The 13,142-nt window shown below is 36.9% G+C and overlaps 1 protein-coding gene across 1 annotated transcript; it reads left to right on the top strand.

Annotated features, from left to right (window-relative positions):
- The first annotated feature begins 249 nt into the window (after nucleotides 1–249).
- LOC128545897 (putative nuclease HARBI1) lies at nucleotides 250–12,261 on the top strand. The gene is made up of 3 exons (XM_053533563.1): nucleotides 250–345; nucleotides 4,330–4,511; nucleotides 8,754–12,261. Exons 1-3 carry the CDS (start codon nucleotides 250–252, stop codon nucleotides 8,887–8,889), a joined length of 414 nt encoding a protein of 137 aa, XP_053389538.1. The 3' UTR covers nucleotides 8,890–12,261.
- Nucleotides 12,262–13,142: the final 881 nt, after the last annotated feature.

The following is a 13,142-nucleotide window of genomic DNA, read 5'->3' as shown; positions in this document are numbered from 1 at the left end:
TTAGATAAAAGTATTAACAAAAATTCATTCATATTAAACTTATTAACAGTTCATTACATATATGTTACAGAATAAATAAATCAAAGCATTTACTTATTATAAATGTAATAAACAAACACATACTTGTACTACTTTCTGATGTAAACATTCGATATTCATGAAGCTAGTATAAACATAGACAGTAAAATAACTGAAAATAGTACCAACTCAGAGAATGAATAATGTTCAGATAATTATTCTGCAGCTTGAATGAAAATAAGAAATAATTTCAGGTTTATTGATGTGGTAAGCAAGTGGCCAGGCTCTCAGCATGACTTTGCCATATTCGAAGCTTGTGGTTTGAAGGTAAAAATATTTCAGTTAAATTGACATGTTTTTTTCTCATTTTAACTGATAACTAAGAGCTAGGAGATTTGTTGTGATCACTCACTGCCTGTCTGTCATTGTCTGCCATCTGTCTGTCCAGATTTTTGAAATCCTGCAGATGAAGTTCATGAAACTTGGATTTAATCTTTCTTTGTTGGTCTTATGTTAAGCAGTCAAAGTGAACTTAAGTTCATAAAGATTTGTGTTGCAAATGTTTTCAGCAAATTTAACATACAGTCTTGAAACCATCTTCTGTGGCAGGAGTGCAGTTCACTTTTGTCTTAATGATATACATATATTTTTATTTTGCATAAAGGTGATATTAAATGTTCATTCTAAGAGTTACTTACATGTGTCTGTGATACAGTGCTAGAACTGAAACATACAGGTATTCAGATAACCAAGTTCCTAAAATTTTACACAGGAGTCTGAGATCATTTCACCTGTTGTATGTGTAGATGGAAATATCCAGCTCAAGGGTTAATTTTAAAAGTTGATTTAAAGGCTGTATGTTATGAAAATTTATCCGAGAGCTGAATATTCCCATCTTTTCGTAAAGTCGTGTTAGAATCTTTTTCCTGCATACAATAAACAATAAATAATTATTGTTATTATCAAAACAAACCAATAATTTTCTTTTTATGCCCCCAAAGGTGGGCATATTAAAATCGCACTGTCCATCTGTGTGTCCGTACGTCTGGTTAATTCTTTTCTGGGCTGTAACTCTTTCATCCATCAAGGGATTTTGAAATCACTTGGCATATATGTTCACCATAATGAGACGATGTGTTTTGCGCAAGACCCAGACCCCTAGCTCCAAGGTCAAGGTCACACTTAGAGGTCAAAAGTTATCATGGTCTGTTTCGTGTCCAGTCCATAACTCTGCCATCCATGAAGGGATTGTCAAATAACTTGGCATAAATGTTAACCATAATGAGACGAAGTGTTGTGCTTAAGTCCCAGACCCCTACCTTAAAGGTCAAGGTCATACTTAAAAGTTAACAGGGTCTGTTTCATGTACGCTCCATAACTCTGCCATTCATGAAGGGATTTTGAAATTACTTGACATAGATGTTCCTCATAATGAGACAATGTGTCATGCGCAAGATCCAGGCCCCTAGCTCTAAGGTCAAGTTCACACTTAGAGGTTAAAGGTTAACAGGGTCTGTTTCATGTACAGTCCATTACTCTGCCATTGATGAAGGAATTTTGAAATTACTTGGCATAAATGTTAGAAAATGGGTCTTCTGGGATCAAAAACTAGGTCACTAGGTCATATTAAAGAAAAACACGGTGTATGTAATAGAGGCTGAATTTTTATAATTGATCTTCATGAAATTTAGTCAAAATGATTATCTTTACGAAGTGTATGCTAAGTTCGTAAATGAGTCATCTGGGGTCAGAATCTAAGGTCAAATCAAAGAAAAATTTGTGTATGCAATAGAGGCTGTATATTTTGCTTGATCTTCCTGAAATGCGGTCAGAATGATTGCCTTGATGAAATCTAGGTTGAGTTTGAATATGGGTCCTCAGGGGTAAAAAAGTAGGTCACTAGGTCAAATCAAGGAAAAACCTTGTGTATGTGATAGAGCCTGTATTCTTGGAATTTGGCCAGAATGATTGCCTTGATGAAATCTAAGTCAAGTTTGAATATTGGTCATCTGGGGTCAAAAACTTGATCAAACTAGGTCATATCAGAGGAAATACTTTTTTTTTAACTGAAGAGACCTCATATTTCTGGTCCAGTCCTAATGAAAATTTGCCGGAATATTTATGTCCAATAAATCACTAGGTCAAACATGTTTACACTATTATGGTTGTTTCTCAGGTGAGCGACCTAGGGGCATCTTGGCCCTCTTGTTTGTGATACTCATAGCTAAAAAATGAATCGTTTATATAATTTTTAGCTCACCTGTCACAAAGTGACAAGGTGAGCTTTTGTGATCGCGCGGTGTCCGTCGTGCGTGCGTGCGTCCGTAAACTTTTGCTTGTGACCACTCTAGAGGTCACATTTTTCATGGGATCTTTATGAAAGTTGGTCAGAATGTTCACCTTGATGATATCTAGGTCAAGTTTGAAACTGGGTCACGTGCCGTCAAAAACTAGGTCAGTAGGTCTAAAAATAGAAAAACCTTGTGACCTCTCTAGAGGCCATAATTTTCAATGGATCTTCATGAAAATTGGTCAGAATGTTCATCTTGATGATATCTAGGTCAAGTTCGAAACTGGATCACGTGCGGTCAAAAACTAGGTCAGTAGGTCTAAAAATAGAAAAACCTTGTGACCTCTCTATAGGCCATATATTTCACAAGATCTTCATGAAAGCTGGTCAGAATGTTCACCTTGATGATATCTAGGTCAAGTTCAAAACTGGGTCACATGCCGTCAAAAACTAGGTCAGTAGGTCAAATAATAGAAAAACCTTGTGACCTCTCTAAAGGCCATATTTTTCATGGGATCTGTATGAAAGTTGGTCTGAATGTTCATCTTGATGATATCTAGGTCAAGTTCGAAACTGGGTCACGTACCGTCAAAAACTAGGTCAGTAGGTCTAAAAATAGAGAAACCTTGTGACCTTTCTAGAGGCCATTATTTTACAAGATCTTCATGAAAATTGGTCAGAACGTTCACCTTGATGATATCTAGGTCAAGTTCTAAACTGGGTCACGTGCCTTCAGAAACTAGGTCAGTAGGTCAGATAATAGAAAAACCTTGTGACCTCTCTAAAGGCCATATTTTTCATGGGATCTGTATGAAAGTTGGTCTGAATGTTCATCTTGATGATATCTAGGTCAGGTTCGAAACTGGGTCACGTGCGATTAAAAACTAGGTCAGTAGGTCTAAAAATAGAAAAACCTTGTGACCTCTCTAGAGGCCATATATTTCATGAAATCTTCATGAAAATTGGTCAGAATGTTCACCTTGATGATATCTAAGTCAAGTTCGAAAGTGGGTCACGTGCCATCAAAAACTAGGTCAGTAGGTCAAATAATAGAAAAACCTTGTGACCTCTCTAGAGGCCATATTTTCCATAGGATATGTATGGAAGTTGGTCTGAATGTTCATCTTGATGATATCTAGGTCAAGTTCGAAAGTGGGTCACGTGCCATCCAAAACTAGGTCAGTAGGTCAAATGATAGAAAAACCTTGTGACCTCTCTAAAGGCCATATTTTCCAATGGATCTTCATGAAAGTTAGTCTGAATGTTCATCTTGATGATATCTAGATCAGGTTCGAAACAGGGTCATGTGCGGTCAAAAACTAGGTCAGTAGATCTAAAAATAGAAAAACCTTGTGACCTCTCTAGAGGCCATACTTAAGAATGGATCTCCATAAAAATTGATCAGAATGTTCATCTTGATGATATCTATGTCATGTTCAAAAGTGGGTCACGTGCCATCAAAAAGTAGGTCAGTAGGTCAAATAATGAAAAAACGTTGTGACCTCTCAAGAGGCCATATTTTTCATGGGATCTGTATGAAAGTTGGTCTGAATGTTTATCTTGATAATATCTAGGTCAGGTTTGAAACTGGGTCAACTGCGATCAAAAACTAGGTCAGTAGGTCTTGAAATAGAAAAACCTTGTGACCTCTCTAGAGGCCATACCCTTGTATTGATCTTCATGAAAATTGGTCAGAATGTTCACCTTGATGATATCTAGGTCAAGTTTGAAACTGGGTCACGTGCCTTAAAAAACTAGGTCAGTAGGTCAAATAATAGAAAAACGTTGTGACCTCTCTAGAGACCATATTTTTCAATGGATCTTCATGAAAATTGGTCAGAATTTTTATCTTGATAATATCTAGGTCAAGTTCAAAACTGGGTCAGATGAGCTTAAAAACTAGGTCACTATGTCAAATAATAGAAAAAACGACGTCATACTCAAAACTGGATCATGTGGGAAGAGGTGAGCGATTCAGGACCATTATGGTCCTCTTGTTATTAATTCTTCTCTTTTCATAGAGATATCTGGAAGAAAACAATGTTGGACACCTGCTTGGTGACAGCAGGTATCCATTGAGGCAACACTTATTAACACCGGTCATACAACCAGCTGACCAAAGAGAAAAAGCATATAATGTTGCCCATGCAAAGGGTAGGGGAGTTAATGAATGTGCATTTGGCGTTCTGAAAGCAAGGTTCAGGTACATCTTACTTTGGTCTTTTTATTAACAAGGTGAGCTTTTGTGATCGCGCAGCATCCGTCGTCCGTGCCTCCGTCCGTCCGTCTGTAAACTTTTGCTTGTGACCATTCTAGAGGTCACATTTTTCATTGGGTCTTTATGAAAATTGGTCAGAATGTTCATCTTGATGATTTCTAGGTCAAGTTCCAAACTGGGTCAAATGCGGTCAAAAACTAGGTCAGTAGGTCTAAAAATAGAAAAACCTTGTGACCTCTCTAGAGGCCATATTTTTTATAAGATCTTCATGAAAACTGGTCAGAATGTTCACCTTCATGATATCTAGGTCAGACTCGAAACTGGGTCATGTGCCGTCAAAAACTAGGTCAGTAGATCAAACAAGAGGACCATGATGGTCCTGAATCGCTCACCTGTCCCCACATGAACTGAGTATGGCGTCATTTTTTTCTATTATTTGACATAGTGACCTAGTTTTTCAGCTCATGTGACCTAGTTCTGACTTTGACCTAGATATCATCAAGATAAAAATTCTGACCAATTTTCATGAAGATCCATTGAAAAATATGGCCTCTAGAGAGGTCACAAGGTTTTTCTATCATTTGACATAATGACATAGTTTTTGAAGACATGTGACCCAGTTTTGTACTTGACCTAGATATCATCAAGGTGAACATTCTCACGAATTTTCATGAAGATCTCATGAAAAATATGGCTTCCAGAACGGTCACAAAGTTTTTCCATTTTTAGACCTACTGACCTAGTCTTTGACCACATGTGACCCAGTTTCGAACTTGACCTAGATATCATCAAGATGAACATTCTCACCAATTTTCATGAAGATCCATTGAAAAATATGGCCTCTAGAGAGGTCAAAAGGTTTTTCTATGTTTAGACCTAGTGACCTAGTTTTTCACCGCAGTTGACCAGGTTTCAAACTTGACCTAGATATCATCAAGATGAACATTCAGACCAACTTTCATACAGATTCCAAGAAAAATTTGGCCTCTAGAGTGGTCACAAGGTTTTTCTATTATTTGACCTACTGACCTAGTTTTTGACCGCATGTGACCCAGTTTCAAACTTGACCTAGATATTATCAAGATGAACATTCTGACCAATTTTCATGCAGATCCCATAAAAATATGGCCTCTACAGAGGTCACAAGGTTTTTCTATTATTTGACTTACTGACCTAGTTTTTGACCGCACGTGACCCAGTTTCGAACTTGACCTAGATATCATCAAGATGAACATTTTGACCAATTTTCATACAGATCCCATGAAAAATATGACCTCTAGAGAGGTCACAAGGTTTTTGTATTATTTGACCTAATGACCTAGTTTTTGACCCCACTTGACCCAGTTTCACACTTGACTTAGATATCATCAAAATGAACATTCTGACCAATTTTCATGCAGATCCCATGAAAAATATGACCTCTAGATAGGTCACAAGGATTTTCTATTATTTGACCTACTGACCTACTTTTTGACCACAGTTGAACCAGTTTCGAACTTATCCTAGATATTATCAAGATGAACATTCTGATCAATTTTCATGCAGATCCCATGAAAAATATGGCCTCTACAGAGGTCACAAGGTTTTTCTATTATTTGACCTACTGACCTAGTTTTGGACCGAACGTGACCCAGTTTCGAACTTGACCTAGATATCATCAAGATGAACATTCTGACCAATTTTCATGCAGATCCCTTGAAAAAATGTGACCTCTAGAGAGGTCACAATGATTTTCTATTGTTTGGCCTACTGACCTAGTTTTTGATGGCACTTGACCCAGTTTCGAACTTGACCTAGATATCATCAAGTTGAACATTCAGACCAACTTTCATGAAGATCTTATGAAAAATATCGCCTCCAGAGAGGTCACAATGCTTTTCTATTTTTAGACCTACTGACCTAGTTTTTGAAGGCACGTGACCCAGTTTCGAACTTGACCTAGATATCATCAAGTTGAACATTCTGACCAACTTTCATAAAGATCCCATTAAAAATGTGACCTCTAGAGTGGTCACAAGCAAAAGTTTACGCACGCACGGACGCCGGACGCCACGCGATCACAAAAGCTCACCTTGTCACTTTGTGACAGGTGAGCTAAAAATAGAAAAACCTTGTGACCTTTCTAAAGGCCATATTTATCAGGGGAAATTTGTATGAAATTTGGTCTGAATGTTCATATTGATGATATCTAGGTCAGGTTTTAAACTGGGTCATGTGTAAACAAAAACTAGGTCAGTAGGTCTAAAAATAGAAAAACCTTGTGACCTCTCTAGAGGCCATACCTTTGAATGGATCTTCATGAAAATTGGTCAGAATGTTTACCTTGATGATATCTAGGTCAAGTTTGAAACTGGGTTACGTGCCATCAAAAATTAGGTCAGCAGGACAAATAATAGAAAAACCTTGTAACGTCTCAAGAGGCCATATTTTTCATGGGATCTGTATGAAAATTGGTCTGAATGTTCATCTTGATGATATCTAGGTCAGGTTTGAAACTTGGTCACGTGTAAACAAAAGGTCTAAAAATAGAAAAACCTTTTGACCTCTCTAGAGGCCATACTTGTGAATGGATCTTCATGAAAATTGGTCAGAATGTTCACCTTGATCATATCTAGGTCAAATTCGAAACTGGGTCATGTGCTGTCAATAACTAGGTCAGTAGGTCAAATAATAAAAAACCTTGTGACCTCTCTAGAGGCCATATTTTTCAATGGATCTTCATGAAAATTGGTCAGAATTTTTATCTTGATGATATCTAGGTCAGGTTCAAAACTGGGTCACATGAGCTCAAAAACTAGGTCACAATGTCAAATAATAGAAAAAACGATGTCTTGCTCAGTTCAAAACTGGGTCATGCGGGGACAGGTGAGCAATTCAGGACCATGATGGTCCTCTTGTTACTAATAGTTGAAAACCAGTGTCTGGGACTATAGGAATGCGCTTTTCTGCCATCTCTCATTCTGTCCGTGTGCAATTTCAAACTTCAACAAAATGTGTTTGCCAATAAGACCATGGCCAAGTTCGATCATTAGCCAAATGGGCATAGCACTTCGGAATTATGGCCCTTGAAACATTGTTAGCTCACCTGAGCAATGCTCAGTTGAGTTTATGTGATCGCTTGATGTCCGATGTCTGTCTTTCTGTCTGTCAACATTTAGCTTGTGTATGCGATAAAGGCTGTATTTTTAAACTGATCTTCATGAAATTTTGTCAGAATGATTACCTTGATGAAATCCAGGCCAACTTTGAAAATGGGTCATCTGGGTTCAAAAACTAGGTCACTCGGTCAAATTTAAGAAAAACTTGGTCAGAATGATAGCTTTGATGAAATCTAGGTAAAGTTCAAATATGGGTCATCTGGGGTCAAAAACTAGGTCACAAGGTCTAATCTAACAAAATACTTGTTTACACTCAAGATTTTTGCTCCAAGTTTAATGAAAATTGTTCAGAATATTTGTTTCCATGAAAACACTAGGTCAAACATGTTTACACTATTATGGTGTGTTTCTCAGGTGAGCGACCTAGGGCCATCTTGGCCCTCTTGTTTTTGATAATCAAAGCAATGAAAGTCTTATTTGGTGCAGTTGTGGGAGACATGTGGTTTTCAAAAAACACATCTCTAGTCCAGAGGATAACTTCAAAATAATTAAATTTTACCGATTTGTAACTTCATACAGTGATCATTGTAACCACATTCAGAGGAAGTGCATTGCAAAGGATCCATAACTGTATGTGGACCCTTCATTGAAACATCTTTTTTTGCTCAACTTAGCTCAGAGGAGAGGTATTGTGATTGCTCACTGTCCGGCATCCAGCTGTCTGTCCTATCTGTCTCATAAATAACACCTCCTAGACCACCTGGCAAATTTTGATGTGACTTATTTGGATTTTCATGGAATGGTCTTCAAAAATTGTTCAAAGATTGTTCAAACTCTGGTTGCCATGGAAACCAGAAGGAAAACCTTTAAATGTATTCTTGTCCAGTTTTTAGAAGCAACCACCAGTGTTAACTATTGTCTTGTTCTATTACATTTACACAACATTGATAATACTTTGTATATCAGTTCAGCAGATGTTACTCACTTTATATCTATCATGATTACAGTAAAGTACAACTTGTATAGGTCTGGTTTGCATGAAGCTGTCAATTTTTTTCCATTATCTGATTCATTGTTAAATGATTTACAACAGTTACATTAGATAATAAAAGATTTATTTTCTTACAAGGTGCTTACACAGAAGTGGAGTGTGCTTACCATTCAAACCGGGGAAGTGTGCAAATGTTATTTTGGCATGCATGCGACTCCATAATATGTGTATTGATGCGGACATACAGTTAGAGGATGTTCCACAGTTAGAATAAAGACCCTTTGAAGATGTACCAAACTTCCCAGAGAATGCTGGAGCCATCGCTTATAGGCGGAATATTATTTCTTTGATGAGAAATTAATTTGATTAAGGAATAATATATTCATTTAGTGATTTGTCACTGAATAAATCACTGTATGGAGGTCAGATGCGAGGGAATTATATCACGAGGGCGCAGCCCGGGTGATGTACGGTTATAATACGTATCTGAACGACAATGATTTATTCAAGAGCAGATTTCTAAATGAGATATATTATTTCGATTCTAACTCGTTATCAAGGACTTTAAAGTACATCCTTGACAGCATTTCTTTAATATTTCATTCGGTTTGTTTTCCAGCGCGTCGTTTTGCTGCTTGACGCTATGACATAATAATTTTGACGTCAGAACAGTGAACAGTGAATAGTTGTATCATAATTCACTTTTTTCAGCTTTCTTTGTTTAATAGGAAAATGACTTGGATCGTGTTAGAATTAATAGAAAAATGAATCGGATCGTGTTAGAATATATTGTACACCATTGTAATTGTATTTTTTAAGGAAATAATGTAGAGCAAAGTCGTATTTGAACATACCGCAGGCAATACAAAGAGTTTGTACGAATATGGAATAATATCATGATGGGTTGACCAGAGTGAATTATACACATTGCTTATAACCTTTGCATATTGTTGAGGTATGTTTAAACATGATTTTACTGAAAATTATTTCAGTTTTAATATGGCTATTATATAAACAATGTTATGACATGTTTTCGTGAAATAAAGCCTACATATGAAAAAATATAATGCTCTTCTCCTGGTCCATCTGCCAATCAATGTTTTTGGAATTATACATAGAGATTATTCAGGCGTAAATGCCCATGCTAGAATTATTTACCTTATATTATTCTAATATGCTTGTCTCTGTTAAAACACCCTTAAAACACATAAAAGTTTTTGTTGCGACACGGAAAGAGCGCTTTAAATTTTATGAAATGTTTTAGGTTAAGTGCATATTATAATGGTATTAATTTATAGCAAAACTGTGTTTTAACACTGTTTATACATTCGGGTGGTAGTACGTTGTACAAATAATTTCACGAGTGCTGTGCCCTAGTGTATGAACAGTGTTTAAACATGATTTTGCTATAAATCATTTTCTTTATTATTGTAGATATCATAAATAATACAGATATTATTACGCACGACGCATGACCGCTCATCATGCATAGATGAGCCATGCCATGAGAAAACCAGTATAGTGGCTTTGCGACCTGCATGGATCCAGACCAGCCTGTGCATCCGCGCAATCTGGTCAGGATCCATGCCATTAGCTTTCAATGCCTACAGCAATTAGAGAAACCATTAGCGAACAGCATGGATCCAGACCAGACTGTGCAGATGCACAGGCTGGTCTGGATCCATGCTGTCCACAAATCCACTCTGTTGGTTTTCTCATGGCATGGCTCAAATATTGTTAAACTTCCTTTTGATTGTTTGTTTGGTTAATAGCTCTTTCAATCTTAAATAATTGTAATAATGATTGGTCATGCAGAGTGGATGACCCTATTGATTTTGGGGTCTCTAGGTTAAAGGTCAAGGTCACAGGAGCCTGAACAAAGAAAACCATTACCAGTGTGTTACTTGAAAACCACTTAACACAGTATGTTGAAACTTCATAGGGTGGCAGGGCTTATGGAGTATACGACCCCTTCTAAGGTCAACGTCACAGGGGCCTGAACAAGGAAAACAATTTCGGATCAATAACTTGAGAACCCCTTTGACCTAGAATGTTGAAACTTTATAGGATGATTTATTATGCAGATTAAATTACCTTTATTTGCTTTGGGTTTACTTTGTTGAAGGTCAAGGTCACAGGGGCTTGAACATGGGAAATGGTTTCAAGTCAGCAACGTTAAAACCACCTGACCCAGAATGTTGAAACTTCAAACGATGATTGGTCATGCAGAGGAGATGATTCCATTCGATATTAGGGTCATTCAATTAAAGGTCAAGGTCTAAACATGCAAAACCAATTCCGGTCAGTAACTTGAGAACCCCTTGACCCAGAATGTTGAAACTTCACAGGATGATCGGCCATGCAGAATAGATGACGATTAAGGGGTCACTTGTCTAAAGGTCAAGGGCATGAATATCTGGATCCATGCCGTTAGCTTTCAATGCCTACAGCAATTAGAGAAACCATTAGCGAACATGAGGTCATTAAGTCAACGTTCAAGGTCACATTGGCGAGGAACAATTAAATGGTTTCTGGAGGAAGAATGCTTGGGCTAAGGATCATGATGCTTTGATGTCAAAGTTTTTGTTGCGACCAAGAAAGAGCACTCTGTATTTTATTTAATGTTTGAATTTAATGGCATATTATAAATATAAATAATTTATAGCACAAGCGTGCTTCAAAACTATTTTTACACTCGGATGGTAATACGTTGTTTGAATAAAAGTTTCACTCCGGCTATGTCATCGTGTGTAAATAGTGTTAAAGCACTTTTTTGCTATAAATTAATTCTTAATTAACTTTCAAAAAACTCTAAACATATGTCATCCTAAACTATCTTGTGTTTGAGTAAACTGTGAATTTTTGAAAGGCTGTCTGATATTTTCTCCAGCTGCTCCACCTTCTTCTCTTCTAACTGTAACTTCCTCTCTTCAAGGTCTAGGATCTTTTCATATGATCTGCTTCCTTCTGATTTAAAGAAAAAAAAACTCAGTTCACAGAGATAATTAAGCTATTAGGAGAATAGTCCAATATATTCTGCTCACCCTTGGTCAGAGTTGGTGTCACACCTTGATTAAAGTTTTGAAAGCGAGTGCATCACAATATTATTTAAAACTATCAAGATATAAAACTTGTATATTTAGATTTAGCTCACTCAAGAGGACACAGTTGTGACCCAATCTTTATGAAACTTATTTTAGGCCGGATATTATTTTGAATTTCTTTTTTAAACTTTAGTTGCATCTGTTACTACTTCTAAAAGGAACTTACCACAGACTTCACCTTTGTAATGTGACAGTACCAAATGTATTTCAAAAAGATAAGGTAGATCTAGTCGAACTTAAATTTTGTTCCTTAGATAACAGACTTTTTTATTACTTTAATATTTGATTATTTGCACATTTGAGCCGCACCATTTGAAAACCAACATAGTGCGTTTGCTACCAGTATGGATCCAGACCAGCCTGCGCATCCATGATGTTCGCTTGCGGTTTCTTTAATTGCATTAGGCTTTGAGAGCAAACAGCATGGATCCTGACCAGACTGGATCCATGCTGGTCGCAAACGCATTATGTATTTGGTTTTCTCTACCTCAAGGATAATAATTTACAATGAAGCTAATGGAGTCTTTTTAGTGCAATACAACTTTTCCTGTCCTTTGCATAGTAAAATTGCTGAAGCATACACATTTTGAAACTTTACCTTTGTCTTAGACTGTTTAAATTTCAAATGGAAATGTAAAACTAGAAATTGCATGAAAAAAGAAATACTCATTAATTTAGGTAACTTCAACCTAAAATAAAGGTAACTACAAATATTTAGCTCAATCCAGAGCATGTAATGCAAATAACGATGGGCTTTTGGGGTCGCTAGATATCAGTAGATGTCTGTCAAATTGTGAAGCGGAAGTGATGAAAAATTAACCAGTCTCTGGTATATTACTTACTATGGATGATGCATTTTCCAGTGAACACTTCCTGTATTGCAGAACACCTACACTGCTACAAAGATCTCTATCCCAATTCCACAGTCTACATTTTAAATTCAAGGGAAGTTTTAAGGTCACAGGTTAATCTGTCCAGAGCAAAATAAGCCGTAGCTTTTTAAACCCTGGGTTTGTCTGGGGGGAAGTACATCCTTTATAGTTTAGATGAAACAAAATTGAGAATATTTATTTATTTGATATTTATATTCATGATTTCAAAGCAGAAATAAAACATAAAATATGATTAAAAGGCAGACCCTGGAGCTGATGTATTTTGACCTAGGACCAGTAATACGTTTTCTCTGTATGCGGCATGTTTGAACTACGGGTCTGTGGCTGAAATATATTGTGAGGCATGATGCCTCACGACCTTGTTTCATGCAATTGTTTGCATTGTTTTTACGGCCTATCAGTAGTTTTTTAGCTCACCTGTCACATAGTGAAAAGGTGAGCTTTTGTGATCACGCAGCGTCCGTCGTCCGTGCGTGCGTAAACTTTTGCTTGTGACCACTCTAGAGGTCACATTTTTTCATGGGATCTTT

This window comes from Mercenaria mercenaria, unplaced genomic scaffold, assembly GCF_021730395.1.
Source record: "Mercenaria mercenaria strain notata unplaced genomic scaffold, MADL_Memer_1 contig_2869, whole genome shotgun sequence".
In the NCBI taxonomy this organism is placed as follows: domain Eukaryota; kingdom Metazoa; phylum Mollusca; class Bivalvia; order Venerida; family Veneridae; genus Mercenaria; species Mercenaria mercenaria.
This window is presented reverse-complemented; position numbering and strand designations above follow the sequence as displayed.

Excerpts from the sequence above, each read along its gene's own strand:
- LOC128545897 (XM_053533563.1), top strand. The coding sequence starts at position 250 with ATGAAAATAAGAAATAATTTCAGGTTTATTGATGTGGTAAGCAAGTGG. Across the intron at positions 346-4,329 it reads TCGAAGCTTGTGGTTTGAAG|AGATATCTGGAAGAAAACAA; the intron begins GTAAAAATATTT and ends CTCTTTTCATAG. Across the intron at positions 4,512-8,753 it reads GTTCTGAAAGCAAGGTTCAG|GTGCTTACACAGAAGTGGAG; the intron begins GTACATCTTACT and ends TTTTCTTACAAG.